This window comes from Helicoverpa armigera, chromosome 1 (assembly GCF_030705265.1).
Source record: "Helicoverpa armigera isolate CAAS_96S chromosome 1, ASM3070526v1, whole genome shotgun sequence".
NCBI classification, from domain to species: Eukaryota; Metazoa; Arthropoda; class Insecta; order Lepidoptera; family Noctuidae; genus Helicoverpa; species Helicoverpa armigera.
Genome location: NC_087120.1, coordinates 14451194 through 14467660, shown reverse-complemented (window position 1 = coordinate 14467660; position 16467 = coordinate 14451194). Strand labels below are relative to the sequence as shown.

At 40.6% G+C, this 16467-nt stretch overlaps 2 protein-coding genes across 5 annotated transcripts; both read right to left on the bottom strand.

The window, feature by feature from the left end:
• Positions 1–4194: 4194 nt before the first annotated feature.
• LOC110373892 (uncharacterized) lies at positions 4195–9897 on the bottom strand. Of its 4 annotated transcripts, XM_021331330.3 has the most exons (4): positions 9016–9897; positions 8808–8939; positions 6172–7344; positions 5122–5258 (listed from the first exon to the last, which is right to left on the bottom strand). In XM_021331330.3, coding segments are annotated over exons 1-4 (2040 nt in total). In that variant the 5' UTR covers positions 9749–9897; the 3' UTR covers positions 5122–5256. The 4 variants fall into 4 exon arrangements, with proteins under 4 accessions (XP_063892037.1, XP_021187005.2, XP_021187007.1 ...); XM_064035967.1 differs by lacking the exon at positions 6172–7344 and having other exon boundaries at positions 4195–5258; XM_021331332.3 differs by lacking the exons at positions 5122–5258; positions 6172–7344 and adding an exon at positions 7460–7907 and having other exon boundaries at positions 9016–9895.
• A 1507-nt stretch (positions 9898–11404) lies between these two features.
• Positions 11405–16165, bottom strand: LOC110373870 (uncharacterized). The gene is made up of 6 exons (XM_021331293.3): positions 15988–16165; positions 14054–14191; positions 13592–13740; positions 13059–13168; positions 12242–12405; positions 11405–11585 (listed from the first exon to the last, which is right to left on the bottom strand). Exons 1-6 carry the CDS (start codon positions 16053–16055, stop codon positions 11489–11491), a joined length of 726 nt encoding a protein of 241 aa, XP_021186968.2. The 5' UTR covers positions 16056–16165; the 3' UTR covers positions 11405–11488.
• Positions 16166–16467: the final 302 nt, after the last annotated feature.

The following is a 16467-nucleotide window of genomic DNA, read 5'->3' as shown; positions in this document are numbered from 1 at the left end:
TGTGGGGTATCAATGGAAAGGTCTTTTAAAATGATATAAAGTTTTCTAAAAAACATTTTTCTTAAAGTGAACGGTTTTTGAGATATCAGCTCTCAAAGTCGTAAAAAGTATGTCCCCCCCCCTCTATTTTTATAACTACGGGGTATAAAATTCTAAAAAAAATAGAGGTGATGCATGCTAATTAACTCTTTCAACGATTTTTGGTTTGATCAAAGTATCTCTTATAGTTTTTGAGATAGGTTGATTTAACTGTAATTTACGGAACCCTTCGTGCACGAGTCCGACTCGCACTTGGCCGGTTTTTTGTTTCATATTTTCCTATGTGTCGTCACTAGCTACGCGAGTCTGGCAGAAATTGCCATTAAAAAAAGTTGCTTCCATAATACGTAAGTAAAGTCGTGGCGGCCTAGTGGGTAAAGAGCCAACCTCTCAAGTATGAGGGCGTCGGTTCGATTCCAGGTCAGGCAAGTACCAATGCAACTTTTCTAAGTTTGTATGTACTTTCTAAGTATGTCTTGGATACCAATAGCTGACAAAAAGGTGAAGGAAAACATCTCGAGGAAACCTGGACTATATAGTCTGAAATCAAAAACCCGCATTGAGCAAGCGTGATGATTAATGCTCAATTCTTCTCCGTGTGAGAGGAGGCCTGTGCCCAACAGTAGGACGATACAAAGGCTGTAACAGTAAGTAACTACCGTAAGTTGCAAGAAGTGTTAAGAAATGAATATAGGCGACTAAGGAACATAACATTTTGCAAATTTGTCGTAATCTACTTACGTTGATAAAACATGCAAGTGTAAAGGCGCCCAGAACCTATAATTACGATGGACCAAATGCATGTATGATGCACTCGTGGTCCACAATCAAACACAATTGGCTGTATCGAACACTTGACGACCGATGAATGTCAATTGGTAATTTAGTTACTCATTTACAATGTTCAGTTGTGGGTTAACTAATAACTAATTTTTGTGGATTGACCACTCCTAGGCAAACAACATGTATGGTTTTGGTTTTTAAATTTCAATACTTGTACATATTATATATTTTAGTATTGTATATATAGCCAATCGATCGATGTTAAACACTGCTACACAGCTTAATCCTGTCATGCTACTTGCAGCCGACTTCAACATAGTTGGGAAAAAGCTAGGCAAACGATGATCATTTCAAATGTTGTTCATTTCAAAATACTTAAATATTCTCACGATCGTTCTAATGTAACTTTTAGGGCCACATATCCAATACATGTGCTTGCTGTAGATCAGTAAACTGTACATGGATGCAGATAAACTAACGCCATCTACTCAAGAGTAGCAGAACTACAAGAGAAAGCTGTCCTTTTGTAGGAGCAACTATTGTTATGAGTGAAAATAATAAACATTTTGGATTTCCTCCAGGGAAGAAAAATATTTTCACACATCAGTCGTGAAATGCTCAAAATCTGCTTTAATACATTTATGAAAACTACCAGATCTATTTACGAAATAGTGCCAAAATATATCCACATTCAAAAAAATATTTATTTCAATTCTCTTTTTAGGATGATCATATCACCTGTGACAACAAAAGGGTTGAAAAAAAGCTATAATATTGACAGTAGTACCACGGGCAGTTTTTCTTGCCCGTGGTACTACCAGACCGCTTAGTAGTACTACGGGAAGAAAAAAATGCCCGTGGTACTACTGGTAGTACTATTGGTAGTACCACGGGCAACAAACGGACTTAATACTGGTCTGATTGAAGGTTCCAAAAACTGAGAACTAAAAAACTAAACATACCTAACTACAAATATAGGTACTTCTGGCTTCGTGCGGTCGATATGCAACACCATAAGGGGTCCACGGTCCTCGGTAATAAAGCATTTACGTACTTTGGATTAACTTTTTATTATTCATTTAAAAAGCAATCAAGCAGAGTTTTTGTTTATTTTACATTTTATAATTAATTGATTGATTTTAAATACAACAACAGAATCTTCCTGGAAGACAGATTAAGGCTTGATTTCATTTTTTTTCTTCTTTTTGTTTTTCATACAGGTACATGGTGGTGGGTCGGGGTCACATTGTGTCTCCCTCGTGTCAATTCGACAAGGTGGCTTCTTCTCTGGACCCTTTGGAGTGACCAGTTCCAACTCCATCTTGCATCGCCGATCACCTGTAGGACCGACTTTTGCTACCTGCATTGTATATAAAATGTTATGTTGCAGATCAGACTTGAAGAAAGGACTGAGGAAACCTTCTAATAAATGCGAAAGTTGATACACGTATGTTATTCTTTCACGCAAAAAAATACCAGAGTATTTTGATGAAACTTCGCAATAATATGTCTTTATATCAGAATAGCGTTCCTCTAGGCTAACTATTTTCCATGTATGGAAAGAAATTCTCCTGTTTCCACTCGTGTCCAAAGGGAACTATTTCCAGCAATTGGATAAAAAATGGCCTAACTCACAAATTTTAATTCTAATATTTTGGCGCCTTGCGCTTAGTAAAAAGCGGTTATCTTGATATTGCAAACAGATACTTCAATTACATTTAATTTGCTTACCTTTAGTACAAAAACATCTTTTCTAGGATGCAACACGGACTGTGCTGGCCCAGGAAGAGGTACATTTGTTGGAACTAAGTTACACAACCAAGGGCAGGGTTTAGATCTTTCACCTCTACCTTTACTTTTGGAGCCCTTGGGACTGATATTTTCATCTGTAGCCATTTTCGCGAGATTAAACTTAAAATTTTGAGAGCGCCATGGAGGCACAAAGCGGTAATGAAAATATTCAAAAATTCTGCTACGGTGACAGCCTGTGACAGAATATAGACAGCTGATAAGAAGCTGATTTAAATAGGTTTTGTTATTGAGGTTTTACTACAGTATTCTTTTGATTTTCCTGCTTTACAGTAAGGGCTATGAGCCCTTACTGTAAAGTGAGCCTTGTACCTGATGAATACTTTCTGAATTAGACTTTTAATTAAGAAGAATCTTACTAAAGATATCCCAGAGTTAGGTACATAAAGAAAGCTCAAACCAACGCATTAGAGTACTCTGAGAAAATCCTGAAGGTGTGAGGTAAATAGGCATGGCTCCTCAGTGATTCCGGAAGGCACTTTATTACCTCTGAACATCTTTGGTAGTTGTTACAGGTAGTCAGAAGCCATTAATACTTCTTAGCTGTTTTCCCGCGGAATATTGTACCCGCATAAAGCCCCGGATCGGGTAAGATCGACCAAAACATTTGACCAAAGGGTATAATAAGCCCGCGCCTAAATCTGACGTGTGCGAGATCTCGCCCAACCCGTTGATTTCTGTCTTAAGGCGAATCTGTCCTACAGCGAACAAGTAGATATGGCATATGGTACACGGGAATAGGGCTCCCACACAAAACCGTTTAGTTATTGAACGCTACATACATAAGTAACCATAAGACCATACCTTCAAGACACACATAAAGGTATGGTTACCTTCAAGTGTTTTAAAGGTATGGTTATGGTTATCCTACTAAAGTTTATTAGGATAATCATACCTACAAGTGTATAGTTTTTGTGGGCATGGGGCATGTTGATAATAGACTCAAAAGCTCCTCTAATGAAGATTTGCTCATTCTAAAATAATAAAACAAAATATCTACTTCAGTTCTCAACCCATAGTACTTTCGAATAAAATAGTTCCCATCAGAGTTCATAATCGTAACAAATGGATGATCCAGAATCTTCTTTTTCTTTATATCTATTTAACAAAAACAGCAGTGCAATAAATCTTTTCTCGATCCATCTTACAAATCCTAAAAACACGTTCAATACGGCTGACTAACTTGAAAGTATGGCAACCGTAACTAACGGGCTCCTGAAAAAAAAACGCATTGCTTCGAAGATTTGTGTGGGCGCCAAAAATGTAGCTTTTCAATAGTGAAATAATTTTTCAAATCGGTAGTTTCCTCTTTACAATATTAGTGTAGATATACTCATGTGCTCTTACCGCACCGATTTAACCTACTTCAATTTATTGTCCCAGGTAGTAAAGTTATTAGATATTTCCATAAATATTTTATTTGTATTATAATTTACATTACACTCTCTTATTTGTGCTCGGCTTGTGCTCCGCTCGTGCTGGGCTCATCAAGCGTAGATTCACCTTAACGTAGAAGGTATAAAGGTCAATTTATATATTTTATTATACATATAAAGAGGTTCCATGTTAACATCGTGTTAGTTAGTTTGTGATATTGTAGGATGTAATTTCCGGACCTGATCACCAGATGGTCTTGTTTTTCATTAATACTGTATCCTTTTACTAGGGTCTACCTATAATACGCCACCACGCTGTTGGAGTCTCCTGCTAAAATGCTTACTAAGGCCCGGCGCCACTATCGGTCGGTATCGGTGCGGCTCGGGCGCCGAACGACGTCGTCGGGCGGTTTCGGGCGCTCTCGGGGCATTCTGCCACCCGAACTATTCTGAGGCTACCTAAAATCAGCTACGGTGTTCTTAGGTGTGCTTACGACTGCCGAGGCAGCTTTTAGGCGCCCGAAGCCGCACAAAGTCCCCGTAAGACGCGCAAACCCGCACCGATGCCGACTGAAAGTGGGCGCCGGACCTAAGTTGCCTTTTAGTGCAAGTAATCATCTTCTCTGGCATAAAATGAAGAAATGTACGAAATTAAACCTTTATTTCAACAGCGACTTTGTTGACATGACGTATATACTTGGAACAATATGCTCTTGCCAGATATATTACACTCACATAAAACTAAAATACAAGACCAGTTATGTAAGAAGTTGTTTTTTTATGCGACGACATAATAACAATGACAGTGCCATACTAAGTTTTGCAAGCAAAAGTAAACAAATTATACACAAAAGTAAGCCATGCTTGCCATGCCGAACGTGCCAATTCTTTATTTGCAAAAATTAATATTCTTTATATGACCAGATAAATAAAAAAGGGTCCCAACTTGAAACACCATGTCTTCATAAAATATGTTTATTAAAGTGATGGTATAATCTATTTTATAAGTGGTCGGGTCTTTAGTTTTAGTTTCCACAGCAGTTTGAGCAGCTACTCTTGCAACAATAGGGAAGTTTGTAGCGGGATTTGGAGCAGCACTTGTTGGGCACGCAGGGCACGGGTGTGCAGCATCGGCGAGGTGCGCAGGGTGACAGGCAGCACTTACGTGGAGAGCACAGGTATGTCGGGTAGCACTTGCGAGGCCTGCACGGAGCCACCGAATAGCACTTCCTGGGCGGGCAGGGAGCCACTCTGCAACACCCAACACACGGCTCGGGTACGCTACGACAGCGCACTACCGGGCAATTTTTTGCGCGATTATAGCAGGGAGATATAATTTTGCGGTGCGCCTTTATTTTAGGTTGACTGCGTATCTTGCGAGGCCTCTTGTATCCCACGGGGCAAGGTCGTAAGCATGGTGAACTTTTGCAAGGAGAAGTGCAGGGAGAACTGCTACAAGATACCCCGCACGACGAATGACAGCAATTTGGTGGACCACATGGTGCTGTGCAAGATGGAGGTCTACATGACGGCGGGGGGCAGGGCTTGCACCGTGGGCGTGGAGGGCATGGTCTGCATCGCGGGGACGGACGGCAAGGCCTGCAAGGTGAAGGTCGGCAAGGCCTGCAAGGTGAAGGTCGGCAAGGCCTGCAAGGTGAAGGTCGGCAAGGCCTGCACGGTTTAGGTCGGCATGGCCTGCACGGTTTGGATCGGCACGGCCTGCATGGCCTGCACGGGGAAGGTCGGCGTGGCCTGCACGGTGAAGATCGGCATGGCCTGCACGGTGAAGATCGGCATGGCCTGCATGGCGATGGTGGGCAAGGCCTGCAAGACGATGGTGGGCAAGGCCGACAAGGTGACGGTGGGCACGGCTTGCAAGGCGACGGTGGGCATGGCCTACAAGTCGAAGGTGGGCATGGCTTGCAACGTGGTGGTGAACATGGCTTACACTTAGGCCGTGAGCATGGCCTATATAGTGATGCAGGTACACAAGGCCTGCAAGGCTTGCAAGGTCGACACGTTTTGCCGCAACATGATGATTTACCACATTTGCCACACCTCTTACAAGGTGGGGGTCGACAAGGCTCTCCACATGGCTTTTTACATGGTTTTTTACAACATCTAGCAGGCCTGCACGGAGAGGGGCGGCAAACTACCATCTTACATTTTGAAGGTCGGCAGACAGGGCTCAAGGCAATACAAGGCGTCGCACACGGCGATCCACAGGTAGATGGACGAGTTGGCGGCGGTGTCCATTCTAGCATAAGTTCATTCCTTGCTAGTGGTGCTCCATTCATTCTACGAATTACTAATTCAAAAACACCGCGTCGAGGATTTGTTGCGGTTGAAATCTTGACAGGTTCCTGTTCTTCTGATAGGGCTGCTGCAGCAGCAATACATCTGGGTCCTTGGCATGGTTCTCTTCCGTGCACAGGACATGGATCTTTTGGTCCAATTCTTATATGGGACACAGTCGCAACCATCTCTCCCTTTGCGTTGGGAATTGCACCTGGACATGGATTTTCCTTGATGGAAACCATTCTTCCGTTAGTGCTTCCACCCGAGGTCTTCTTAGTTTGTGCACCAGAAGCACTACTGTGCGATTGAGCTTGAACTGATGCCGTACTCAACTTAATTCCGTCATTTTGAGCAGAAACGCTTGATGTACGTCTTCTAGATCCCATCCCCTCCTTCTTTTTTCCGAAATAGTAAACATCAGAGTATCTTTCACAATTATTTTGGTATGACTGTCGCCTACTATCTTGATTTGGCGTAGTTAAACTTTGGCAGTTAGAGGTATTATTACTAGGGTTGGAAGTACAGTAAGGATTATAGCTAGATGCATTACTGCGTTTTGCTTGTAAGCATTTATTTACGGAAGCTGTTGCTTGTGTTCCTGAGGTTCGACGACGGCAGAAATCATTAAACAGCGTCATGTAGACCGTAGTTTCCTTTTTACCAAATATACTTTTTGATGCGTCCCTGTTGTATTTTTTCCGGAAATTTGAGAAATGACTGTAAGACTTTGATACGTAATCGATTTTGTCTGAAAATGAAACGCTGCGCCTCTTAGACCTGATGGTACACAGTGAAGCTGTAGAGTTGTCTAATTTAGTTTGCATTGATTCAGTTGAGAATTTTAGTTTTTCTGGAAATGACTGTGGATACTCATCGACTACTGTCGTTGTTTCAGAGCATGGTATCGATGATCCGGTATTTAATAAATTGATGAAATGGTCTTCTACATGAAGTAGTGTCACTTCCTTGTTTTTTGATTTAATGTCCGTTATTTGATCTTCCGTCAAATCTTGATAAATCGGCAAGCTCGGCAGGGCACCTAGGATGAGTTGACGACATTTTATTCATGTAAACAATTAGTTAAGGAAACAATCTTTTAGCCACCAAGACCAATATTATAGATGCTGATAGAATATTATGAGCTACTTTGACAAAGAAAAACAAAACCTCTTCACTTGGGTAAACATTTAATCATTAGGTTGTTACATAACGTAAAATTAAAACGTTATTGTTTACGTTTGGAAGATTTTGAGGGACAACAATCTGGACAGGTGGCTACACATTGCGCAGTGCGAGTGTCTATCACGGGTACTACTTTTTCTGGCGTCCCGGTGGGCGTGATAAATTGGTATTCCAGTTTTGATTTTCGTCCTGGCATCTCTATGACTTTCCCAATACGCATTTTGATCACTTGATTTGGAAAGTCGTACACAACTCCGGTGTATTCCTCTGCCGTAGTGGGCATGAGCTGGGCAGGGTCGTCTCGGGCAACGTCTCCCACTCCGTCAGACGTGAAGTGAAAGTGGGCTCGTTGCTTGTGGTTCATACCGCAGGTGTCCGAAGGCATTTGGAATATGACCTTGTTCCCCGGCGGGCAGCAATCTGCACAATTTGGTGATTTATCAGGGGGAATATCGTAATGCAATTGGAAGAAGATAAATAATACAGATATATTACACAGAGATACAATTAATTTGGAAAATATAAAAAGTTGGTGATGTGTGATCGGTTTTAGTCTAGTGCATCGTCATCTTCTCCTTTTTCCTTTACACTTTTTTATTCTTCGCGAACAACATTCACAATCTGGATCGGTTGCGATTCTCATATTAACTTTGCGAACTGGTGGCTTCTTGTCCGGACCCTTAGGAGTAACGAGTTCCAATTCTATTTTACTCTTTTTATCACCCTGTACTGCAGTTTTAGCGATTTTTAGTACGAAGACGTCTTTATTAGGTGCGTCATTTTTGGAATCACCCCGGGCATACACTGCTTGCTGGCCATGCCTGGCTGTTTGGATACATCCTTCTGTGGTGCAAGTAAATTGCGTGCCTTGTGGCCGCAGACCTTCACAACATATGCCCTCAGACGGTATTGCCATACTTATTTGATTTTTTCCGCAGGGTGGTACGCAGGGCCCATCGCTGTGAGTTTTCGAATATGGATGTTGGATTGCACAGTGGGTTTGACTGATTTTCTTGATAATTGCTGCGCTGGCTGGTACTTTTATCTTTAGTTCGTTGCCACCCAAATTCGATCCTATCTCTTCAAATTGTTTACTGGGACCTGGCCATCAACAAATGGATTCTCATGCATTCAGATATCGCAAACCCGCATAATTTACATACTTTTAAATCATCACGTCCAGATATTATCCTTAATAGATTCTGGGACCTACTTATGGGGAATGGGCTAACATTTATGAGAATTATTGAATCAAATTTTGTTTTAAGTTAAAGAATTTTGATCCAATAATTTAAAATATCATCATAATTTTATTCTCACCTTTGGGAACATGCAAACAATATGGATCCGTATTTCTGCAAACCATTGGTTGTTTTGGAGGTGGTTTTGGTCCAGAACAAAAGCAAGGATCATCTGGATCTTCACATGGCTTAGTACTGTAAGGGTCTCGAGCTGAAAAGACGTACGTATGAAACATCTTATACCAACACTAAAGTCAATTCGATTATTTTCAACTTAGCAGTCTTACCTAAAGGACAGATTCCATAACCACCAGCTGATCCTCCAAGCGTTTTGCAGGGAGCAATGCTACCAGATGCTCCGCTGGTCGCTGCCGCATGAGCAGCGCCACAAACACAAGGATCTCGAAAGGTTTGAAACTCCCTTCGAGGATTGCAAGATCGATCGATTATAGAAGGACCTTGTCCAGCTCTTAGATTAGGTGGGCCGCTTGTACCTTGGAATCTTGTTATTATTAATTTACCAAAGCAAGAAATGCGTAGAAACATAACTATTTCACCCGTCTCTCCACTGTCAGGGCCGACAATTCGAAATGAATCTTTCAAAGCTTCGTAGCTAACATTCGTGGGGTCTTCCAAAAACTTCTTACGCGATTGTACAAATTCCTTTGTCATATCTATAGTCGCTTCTCCCATAATGATTTTAGTTGGTAGGCAACCGCAAGGAAGTGACTTGTATACTGTTACTTTTATAGGGAAGTTACTCATTGCTTTTTGGATGTCTGCTTCTTGAAGCGAAAATAAACAAGACTTTCCACTATTGAACGTCTTAACAAAAGGCCCTCCACTTTTGGCTGAGCACGCTCCGGGATCATCGTCACATATTTCAAGTGGTTCTACTGATTGTGCTTCTATGGTAACACATGTTCTAAAGTCCTTGTCAGAGAAGCAGGGACTTTTCACGAATAGTACTTTGTCGATGAGTACTTCCAGGAGGAAGAGGCCATCATCCTGCTTCGCCATCGTAAGTTATGTAAGGGGATGGGATTTTTTATGATTTATATTTTTTCAAAAGTGTTCAAACATATTTTAGAATTTTGACATTTTGTACAAACAAAAGAAGAAGGAAAATACCTGAAACCTCAAGTGGACAGCTTCTTTTTTGACAGTGTTTTTGATAGATTTTTTGCTTTACGCTAGGAGCACAGAGGTATCTCTATAGACCATAGAGAGGGGGACAAACACAAAAACAAATATTCATAGTGATAAAGGTACGGTATCGTGCTAATATAGTTTTATAAGATTATGATATTAATTATGTATTAATATTTGTGAAATACATATGCCCTATGTACTAAATAAGAACGGTCGGAACGGATCGTAATATACCTATTGCTTCAGACACCTACAGTCATCTTCAGAAATAAGAGTGAAAAGGAAGAGACCTAGAACGTGTGATTTTTTTGGGTAACTTTTTAAATCATGTAATATATAGACAGAACGTAAAAGAACCGAATATTTAAATATATATTTTGGAAGTAAACAAAAAATGCACTTTTACATAGTATGCAATTTTTAGTTAAAAGAAAGCAACATATAACCGTATCCAGGCTACTACATTTCTTTAAACCTCATCTTAATTGGTCAAGCCCTGATGAAGTGGACTTGCAACAACTTTTTTGAGTTGCACCATCACGAAGTAGAATATTTATTAATGCTCACAGCGCCATCTATTAGCGAATAGCAAACTTAGTAAAATTAGTATTGAACCACACACTGGCTTTTCTTTTTTTGCAGCCTAATGGCTTAACCGATTTAGCTGAGATCTGGCATGGAATTAGCTACCATCTGAAAAAGAAAATTTTAGGTGACTTCTTATCCGCTTGAGCAAAGTAGTGCCTACGTAGTTTCTTCGGGAGAAACCGCAGGAAACGAGCAGTATGCCTTAAGAAAAACACTTTTGAGTAGCTCATTGGACTAATATGTAATATGTAACCTATTTCTTATCCAAAAGAGGAAAATTATAAAGACTAATTACCTACCTGCCTTGTTTTTCTCTAGCGCAAGTCTAATATAGTTTTGTATTTACATAGTAGGTACTAAAAAAAAATCAGGAACGATTCAACTGATCTATGAAATGTTGTAGACTACATTTCATGATGGCCATAGAGGCAGAGATTACTTAATCGTTGCAATCCTTCATAAATATAATACACGTAAGAGTAACTGTGTCAGTAAAGGGGTCTACACACCAAAGCCGCAAGCCGCACAGCCCGGCGGCCCAACCCGCCGGCCTTATTTTGTACAATCATGCCGCCGGCTTGCGCCCGCGCGGGCGAGCCGGCGGGGCAGCATGCCGATGCCGACGGCATCCCTTTCCACACACTCAGTCAGTAGCCCGCCGGCTTTCATAGAGTATTTGGCAATTACTAGAACACCACATGCCGCGTCTGTCGTGGCGCCGGCAAAGTCGTTCGGCTTGGACATTCTGAAGCCGCCGGGTTAACCCGCCGGCATTAAGCTGCCGGGCTGCCGGGACCCCTTAAGGCTTGCATTCCAAAGCTACTGATATTGTCGAGAGTAGTTAACTCGGGACGTAGCTGAGATCTGTAGGATCCACTGGTAGGTACAGAATATAACCATTATAGGGGAAGCAGGGTATTCAAGTAAAGAGAGGACTTAAGTAAAATCTTTATTCTTAGTAGATAACCTTTTTACTATGTGTATATTATGTTTGAAGCAATATTAGTTATCTTAGAAATATTATTTAGAAAATTTACGAATAATGCAATCGTATTTAACAGGAGGGTAGTTCTTGTAGTACCAGTTACAAGCTTCATTTCGAAACGGTCGGCCAACTCTGAAAATGGAATTATAAAAATTAAGTACCTACTACTTCTGTTATCGCCAATGCCTTTTTTAACTCTACCAGCGCCCTGGGCGAAATTTCTACGGCGCCCTCTAACTGCAATTTAAACCTATACAAAGAAAAAAACCGGCCACGAGCGTGTCGTGCCACGCTCAGTGTAAGGTTCCATAGTTTCCCGAATATAGCCCATACCGAGTACATAAGAGGAGAACATAAGAGAGGACATAAGGGAGTACATAACAGGAGTACATAAGAGAGGACATAAGGGAGTAGAGGTACATAACAGGAGTACATAAGTGGAGTATATAAGTGGAGTACATAAGAGACAGCATAAGAGGAGTACATAAGAGAGTATATAAGACAGTACATAAGAGGAGTACATAATTCAGTTCAGCACTTTGGTTTTCAGCCAGTTCTAAAAGAAGATATGAGGGATGAAACAACAAAATTTTTGCCGGTTAAACTTAGTCGTAGCTGGCTCGGTGTCTATTAGATCATACATAGAAACCAACCTGTAGACTTTTTAAGAATTACATATTTTTATCACATATCATGAACAAACGGAAAATTCTGTAAATCAGTTCTTAAAGTTTGTGACTAATTGATAATAAGTATAGTTGGTTGCTAGTTGATTTTACAAGACTTACTCTTTCATAGAATTTCGCATTTCTTGCGCTGTCAATGTTTCTGTGAGATCGGGATAATTCCTCCAACGTTTTTGTCCTGGATCCGTTGCCCATGCCAGTTGGAAGGCGGTCAAGGCCGGTATGTTTAAATTACGACAGTCACGACAATGGGCACTCAGGGGTTTCTGAAAAAATGCATTAAGGGTGTTTAGTTAGACAGGCTTACAAAGGCTCTTTTGTTACCCGATGATATTGATTAACCTTGCATGACGTAAGTAGGTACTTAGATAATGTGTAGACATTGTCTCAAAGCCATATCAAATGAGCTTCGGTAATCTATAGCCTTCGGTAAACTGGTAAACTGTATATATTTTTTTGACTTCCTCGTTGGTCTAGTAAGCGCGGCTGCTGTTCTCGAGGTCTCGGGTTCGATTCCCGAGTAGGACCGAAATCGCTTTGTGGGTTTTCTTGAACTTTCACAAAAAGCAGCCCGTAGTCTGGAAGCTGGTGATTGATTCACCCGTGGATCGGAGAGCACGTAAATGTCGGTCCTGCGCCTGATCTCTTTCCGGTCGTGTCGGATTGCCGTCCCATCGGGTTATGAGAATGAAGGAATAGGGAGTGCACCTGTGTCTGCGCAAATGCTCGTGCACTATAATATGTCTTGCACAGCTGGCCGATCTCCTTAAATGAGAACAGCCGCCGTGCCCGAAATCGGCCGTGGACGACATTATATATTTTTGTAATTTTTCATTCTACTTTAATTACGGGATCGATCGAAGCGTTAAGGACATGCAGCAAAGGGTAACATAATGCATAGTAGGTAAAATTTTCTCACCTTACTCTCTTCACTGCCGTCTTGCTTAAGTCCGTCACAGGCATGACTGCGCCTGTATTTAACGCAGTCCAGGTCATACTGGTACGAACGAGGAAACACGTCCTGATGCGCTGTGAAAATTCACATTTTCTTATACACCTATATATATAAAAGAAAGTCGTGTTAGTTACTCCACTTATAACTCAAGAACAGCTGAACCGATTTAGCTGAAAATTAGGGAGGTAGCTTAGAGCCAGGAGAAGGACATAGGATTTTTTTTACCATCCGGGACGCGGGTGAAACTGCGGGCAGAAGCTAGTTAGCTAGCATAAATTCTTTAATTTCTATTGAACATTTACCTGACCGGCAAAAAAGGTGCTCTGTGGTGGTCATACCGCCCCAGTCAGTCGTCAGAGCATGTCAAGTCGCCTATTAGGGTACGTGAGGCCGCTAATTGGGGCAGGACGATGTGGGGTTGTTCCCTTACATACTCTCTTATTAGTTTTCTTTGTCCAAATAAATGTCTCAGTTTTTTTAGAGAAGAAAATTCTTACTTGGTTTTACAACTTTGGTTACCATGCCGTAATTATAATAGGCATCGTGTATAGTGTAGTCATTGAGCCCTGGTTTGTCCACCCAGAAGGCTTTGTCTCGTTGCACAACATGTTCTATCACTGCATCAGGTAGTTCACTTATTGTCGGCCTATACACATAAATAACATTTATTAAACTTTGAGGAGAGTACTAGTACATATTGAATTTATTCGATTCAAGGTCATAAGTGCGAGCACGTTTATTTCTTTGATACGCTTTCGCGCTTAAATTGTTGAACCGATTGAGATGAAATCCATGTAGATAACGGGTGCTTACAGTCGTTCTTTCGAAATGACGATGTTCCAAGCAAAATCTAGTCACATTATGGGTAGGTATATAAAGCAGATTAGTATTAGCTGCTGCTATCAGCTTTGAAGAGATGGAATATGAGTTATGGTTGTATTTAAAATAAGTATAAAGACCTTAGTGGCACTTCTTGTAGTTCCTTGGTTAATGGTACCAAGTATTTTGCAATACTGTGCTGTGTTAAGAAGGGGGCGCGACAGCTGGACATACATTCATCATTGGTGAAGGTGCGAGAAACGTCGGCAAGGGCATAACTGTAAGGAAATAAATATTACCAAGTAAGTAAATATCCAACAGGTATCTGTGGAGATCAAAGGGGGAGGCCTATGTTAAGCAGTGGACGTCCTATGGCTGAGATGATGATGATGAAGTTAATATTGTTTAAATGATTGTTTCTTTGGAATCCTCAGAAGCGGAGCAGCGTGAGGAATCTCGGAACACCCTGAAGTGAGGAAACTAGTTAACAAAAACGAGCTACTAGCGCAAGCCATTCCTACCACTTAACCATGCCACCTACTACAACCCGTGCCGATAAAGAATGGGATTAGAAATGGCGGCTCATTGAGCTGGGAGCATCAGCATAACAATGCAATAACAATAAAAACTAATAACTGAATAACGTTAAAAAATATCGTTACCGTTGAAAGTGTTTCGTTTTTTCATGAATTAAAATAAAGCTTATGTTAGTTAAATTTGTGATCGTTTTGAGACTACATTACGTAGGTACACAAATTGTCAACAAAACCATTACCTGAATCGCGGAGAGGGTAAGGTTGGATATAAACTATTTTCGCTTCATATCTTTAAATAATCTTAAATATCCATACTAATACTATAAATGTGTAAGTAACTCTGTCTCTCTGTCTGTCTGTTATGCTTTCACGGCTAAACCACTGAACCGATTTTGATGAAATTTGGTATGGAGATAGCTTGAATCCCAAGGGCTTCCTTGGGCTTAGGCTAATTTACTACTACATATATATATGCTACTTTTTATTCTTCTTCGACTTTCTACGCATGCGCAACATTCACGTGGGCAAAGGCTAGTTTTGAAATAAAAGGATGTAATAAATATTATAATTCAGTTTATTTCCAGTAAAATTTCACATCTTGCTGGTGCCGGCAATTACCGTATCAATATCACTAAAGGGGGGGGACGCATAATCAAAGTCGTTATTTTTTTGTCAGTCGGTACCAAAGAATGTGAGTATAGACGGAAATAATGTGCGAGCGAGAAGTGAATAGATGCGCCGCCATTTCTAATCCCATTCTTTATTGGCACGGGTAGTACTTAAGAATTCCTCAATTTTTCACACAACCGTTGATGAAGAACTTCATACTTAAAACAGAATCGTCCATTAGGTGCTTCTGCATCTGTATCGATTTGATGGTGCGATAGTAGACGAATGCTTGCCTAACATAATAATATATACTTAACTGTATACCTAACAATATCACACTCCCACATTGCCCACTCAGTGAGTAGTGAGTATACCTGTGACCAGGCTTGACCGAAAATTTTATAAATATCAAATGTGTCTGAAAATAGCCTTGAATTCTGGTTTCATTCTTACTAATATTATCTACCTAATATTATTACTATAATAGTTACTTCGTCTAATATTGTAAATGACAAAATAACTCTGTCTGCCAATCGGGAGCTCGAAACATACCTAAGCTAAGCTTTTTATCCGATTGTGGTTGAGGGATGTATTTCCCTCGGGCTGCGGAAACCGTGGGGAACTGCTAGAATCAGCTACATTCAAATACTCTGACTACAATGACTTACCTATCTACTTATGTGGATAGGTGAGTCATGCATTTCTTCAGACTACGGAGTTTTAGATACCCATGACTAGAAACCGACTTCTTTATAAAAGTCTGGTCTCTAGAGTCTAGATACTTTTTTTTTTGTTAAAAATAAGAAACTGGTGGGCATGATATTTTCCCAAATGTGTTGTTGAGCTCAGCTTCCAATCTGATACAGCTGAGTACTACCAGTGTTTTGTTGTTCTTATGTAAGCATGATAATTGGCAAAACAATAATTACTTTCCAGAATCGTATCCAGTAAATTTAGCAACATTACTTGGGGGATTTTTTGGATGCTGAACTTCCATGGCTATCTACTTGAAATTTTAATTTCAAAATTGGTTTCAAATCATGGTTTTGTGCATTTGAATTTATTGCCAAAACGAAACTGACAGTTGTGATGACAGTAATCATAAATGTGTTGCTAACATGAATAAATTATTTTAGAGGTAGGTTCTGCATATAATATTTGCATGTGGTGTTTTTGAAAGCACCTAAGCAATTTTATTGTAATAAAGAATCGTGTTTTCCACCAAATACGAGATAGATACGTATGTACCATATGATGATGATGATGTCCTAGCCGATTATCGGCTACGGCGGCTGTTCTCATGTAAGGAGATTAGCCAACTACGCAGGACACATTATAGTGCACGAGCATTTGCGCAGACACAGGTGCACTCCCTATTCCTTCACTCTCATAACCCAAAGGGACGGCAA

Excerpts from the sequence above, each read along its gene's own strand:
- LOC110373892 (XM_021331330.3), bottom strand. The coding sequence starts at position 9,748 with ATGGCGAAGCAGGATGATGGCCTCTTCCTCCTGGAAGTACTCATCGAC. Across the intron at positions 8,940-9,015 it reads TTATGGAATCTGTCCTTTAG|CTCGAGACCCTTACAGTACT; the intron begins GTAAGACTGCTA and ends ACGTCTTTTCAG. Across the intron at positions 7,345-8,807 it reads TTGTTTGCATGTTCCCAAAG|GTGCCCTGCCGAGCTTGCCG; the intron begins GTGAGAATAAAA and ends AACTCATCCTAG.
- LOC110373870 (XM_021331293.3), bottom strand. The coding sequence starts at position 16,055 with ATGGAAGTTCAGCATCCAAAAAATCCCCCAAGTAATGTTGCTAAATTT. Across the intron at positions 13,169-13,591 it reads AACCAAAGTTGTAAAACCAA|CGCATCAGGACGTGTTTCCT; the intron begins GTAAGAATTTTC and ends GAATTTTCACAG. Across the intron at positions 11,586-12,241 it reads ATGCGAAATTCTATGAAAGA|AGTTGGCCGACCGTTTCGAA; the intron begins GTAAGTCTTGTA and ends TTCCATTTTCAG.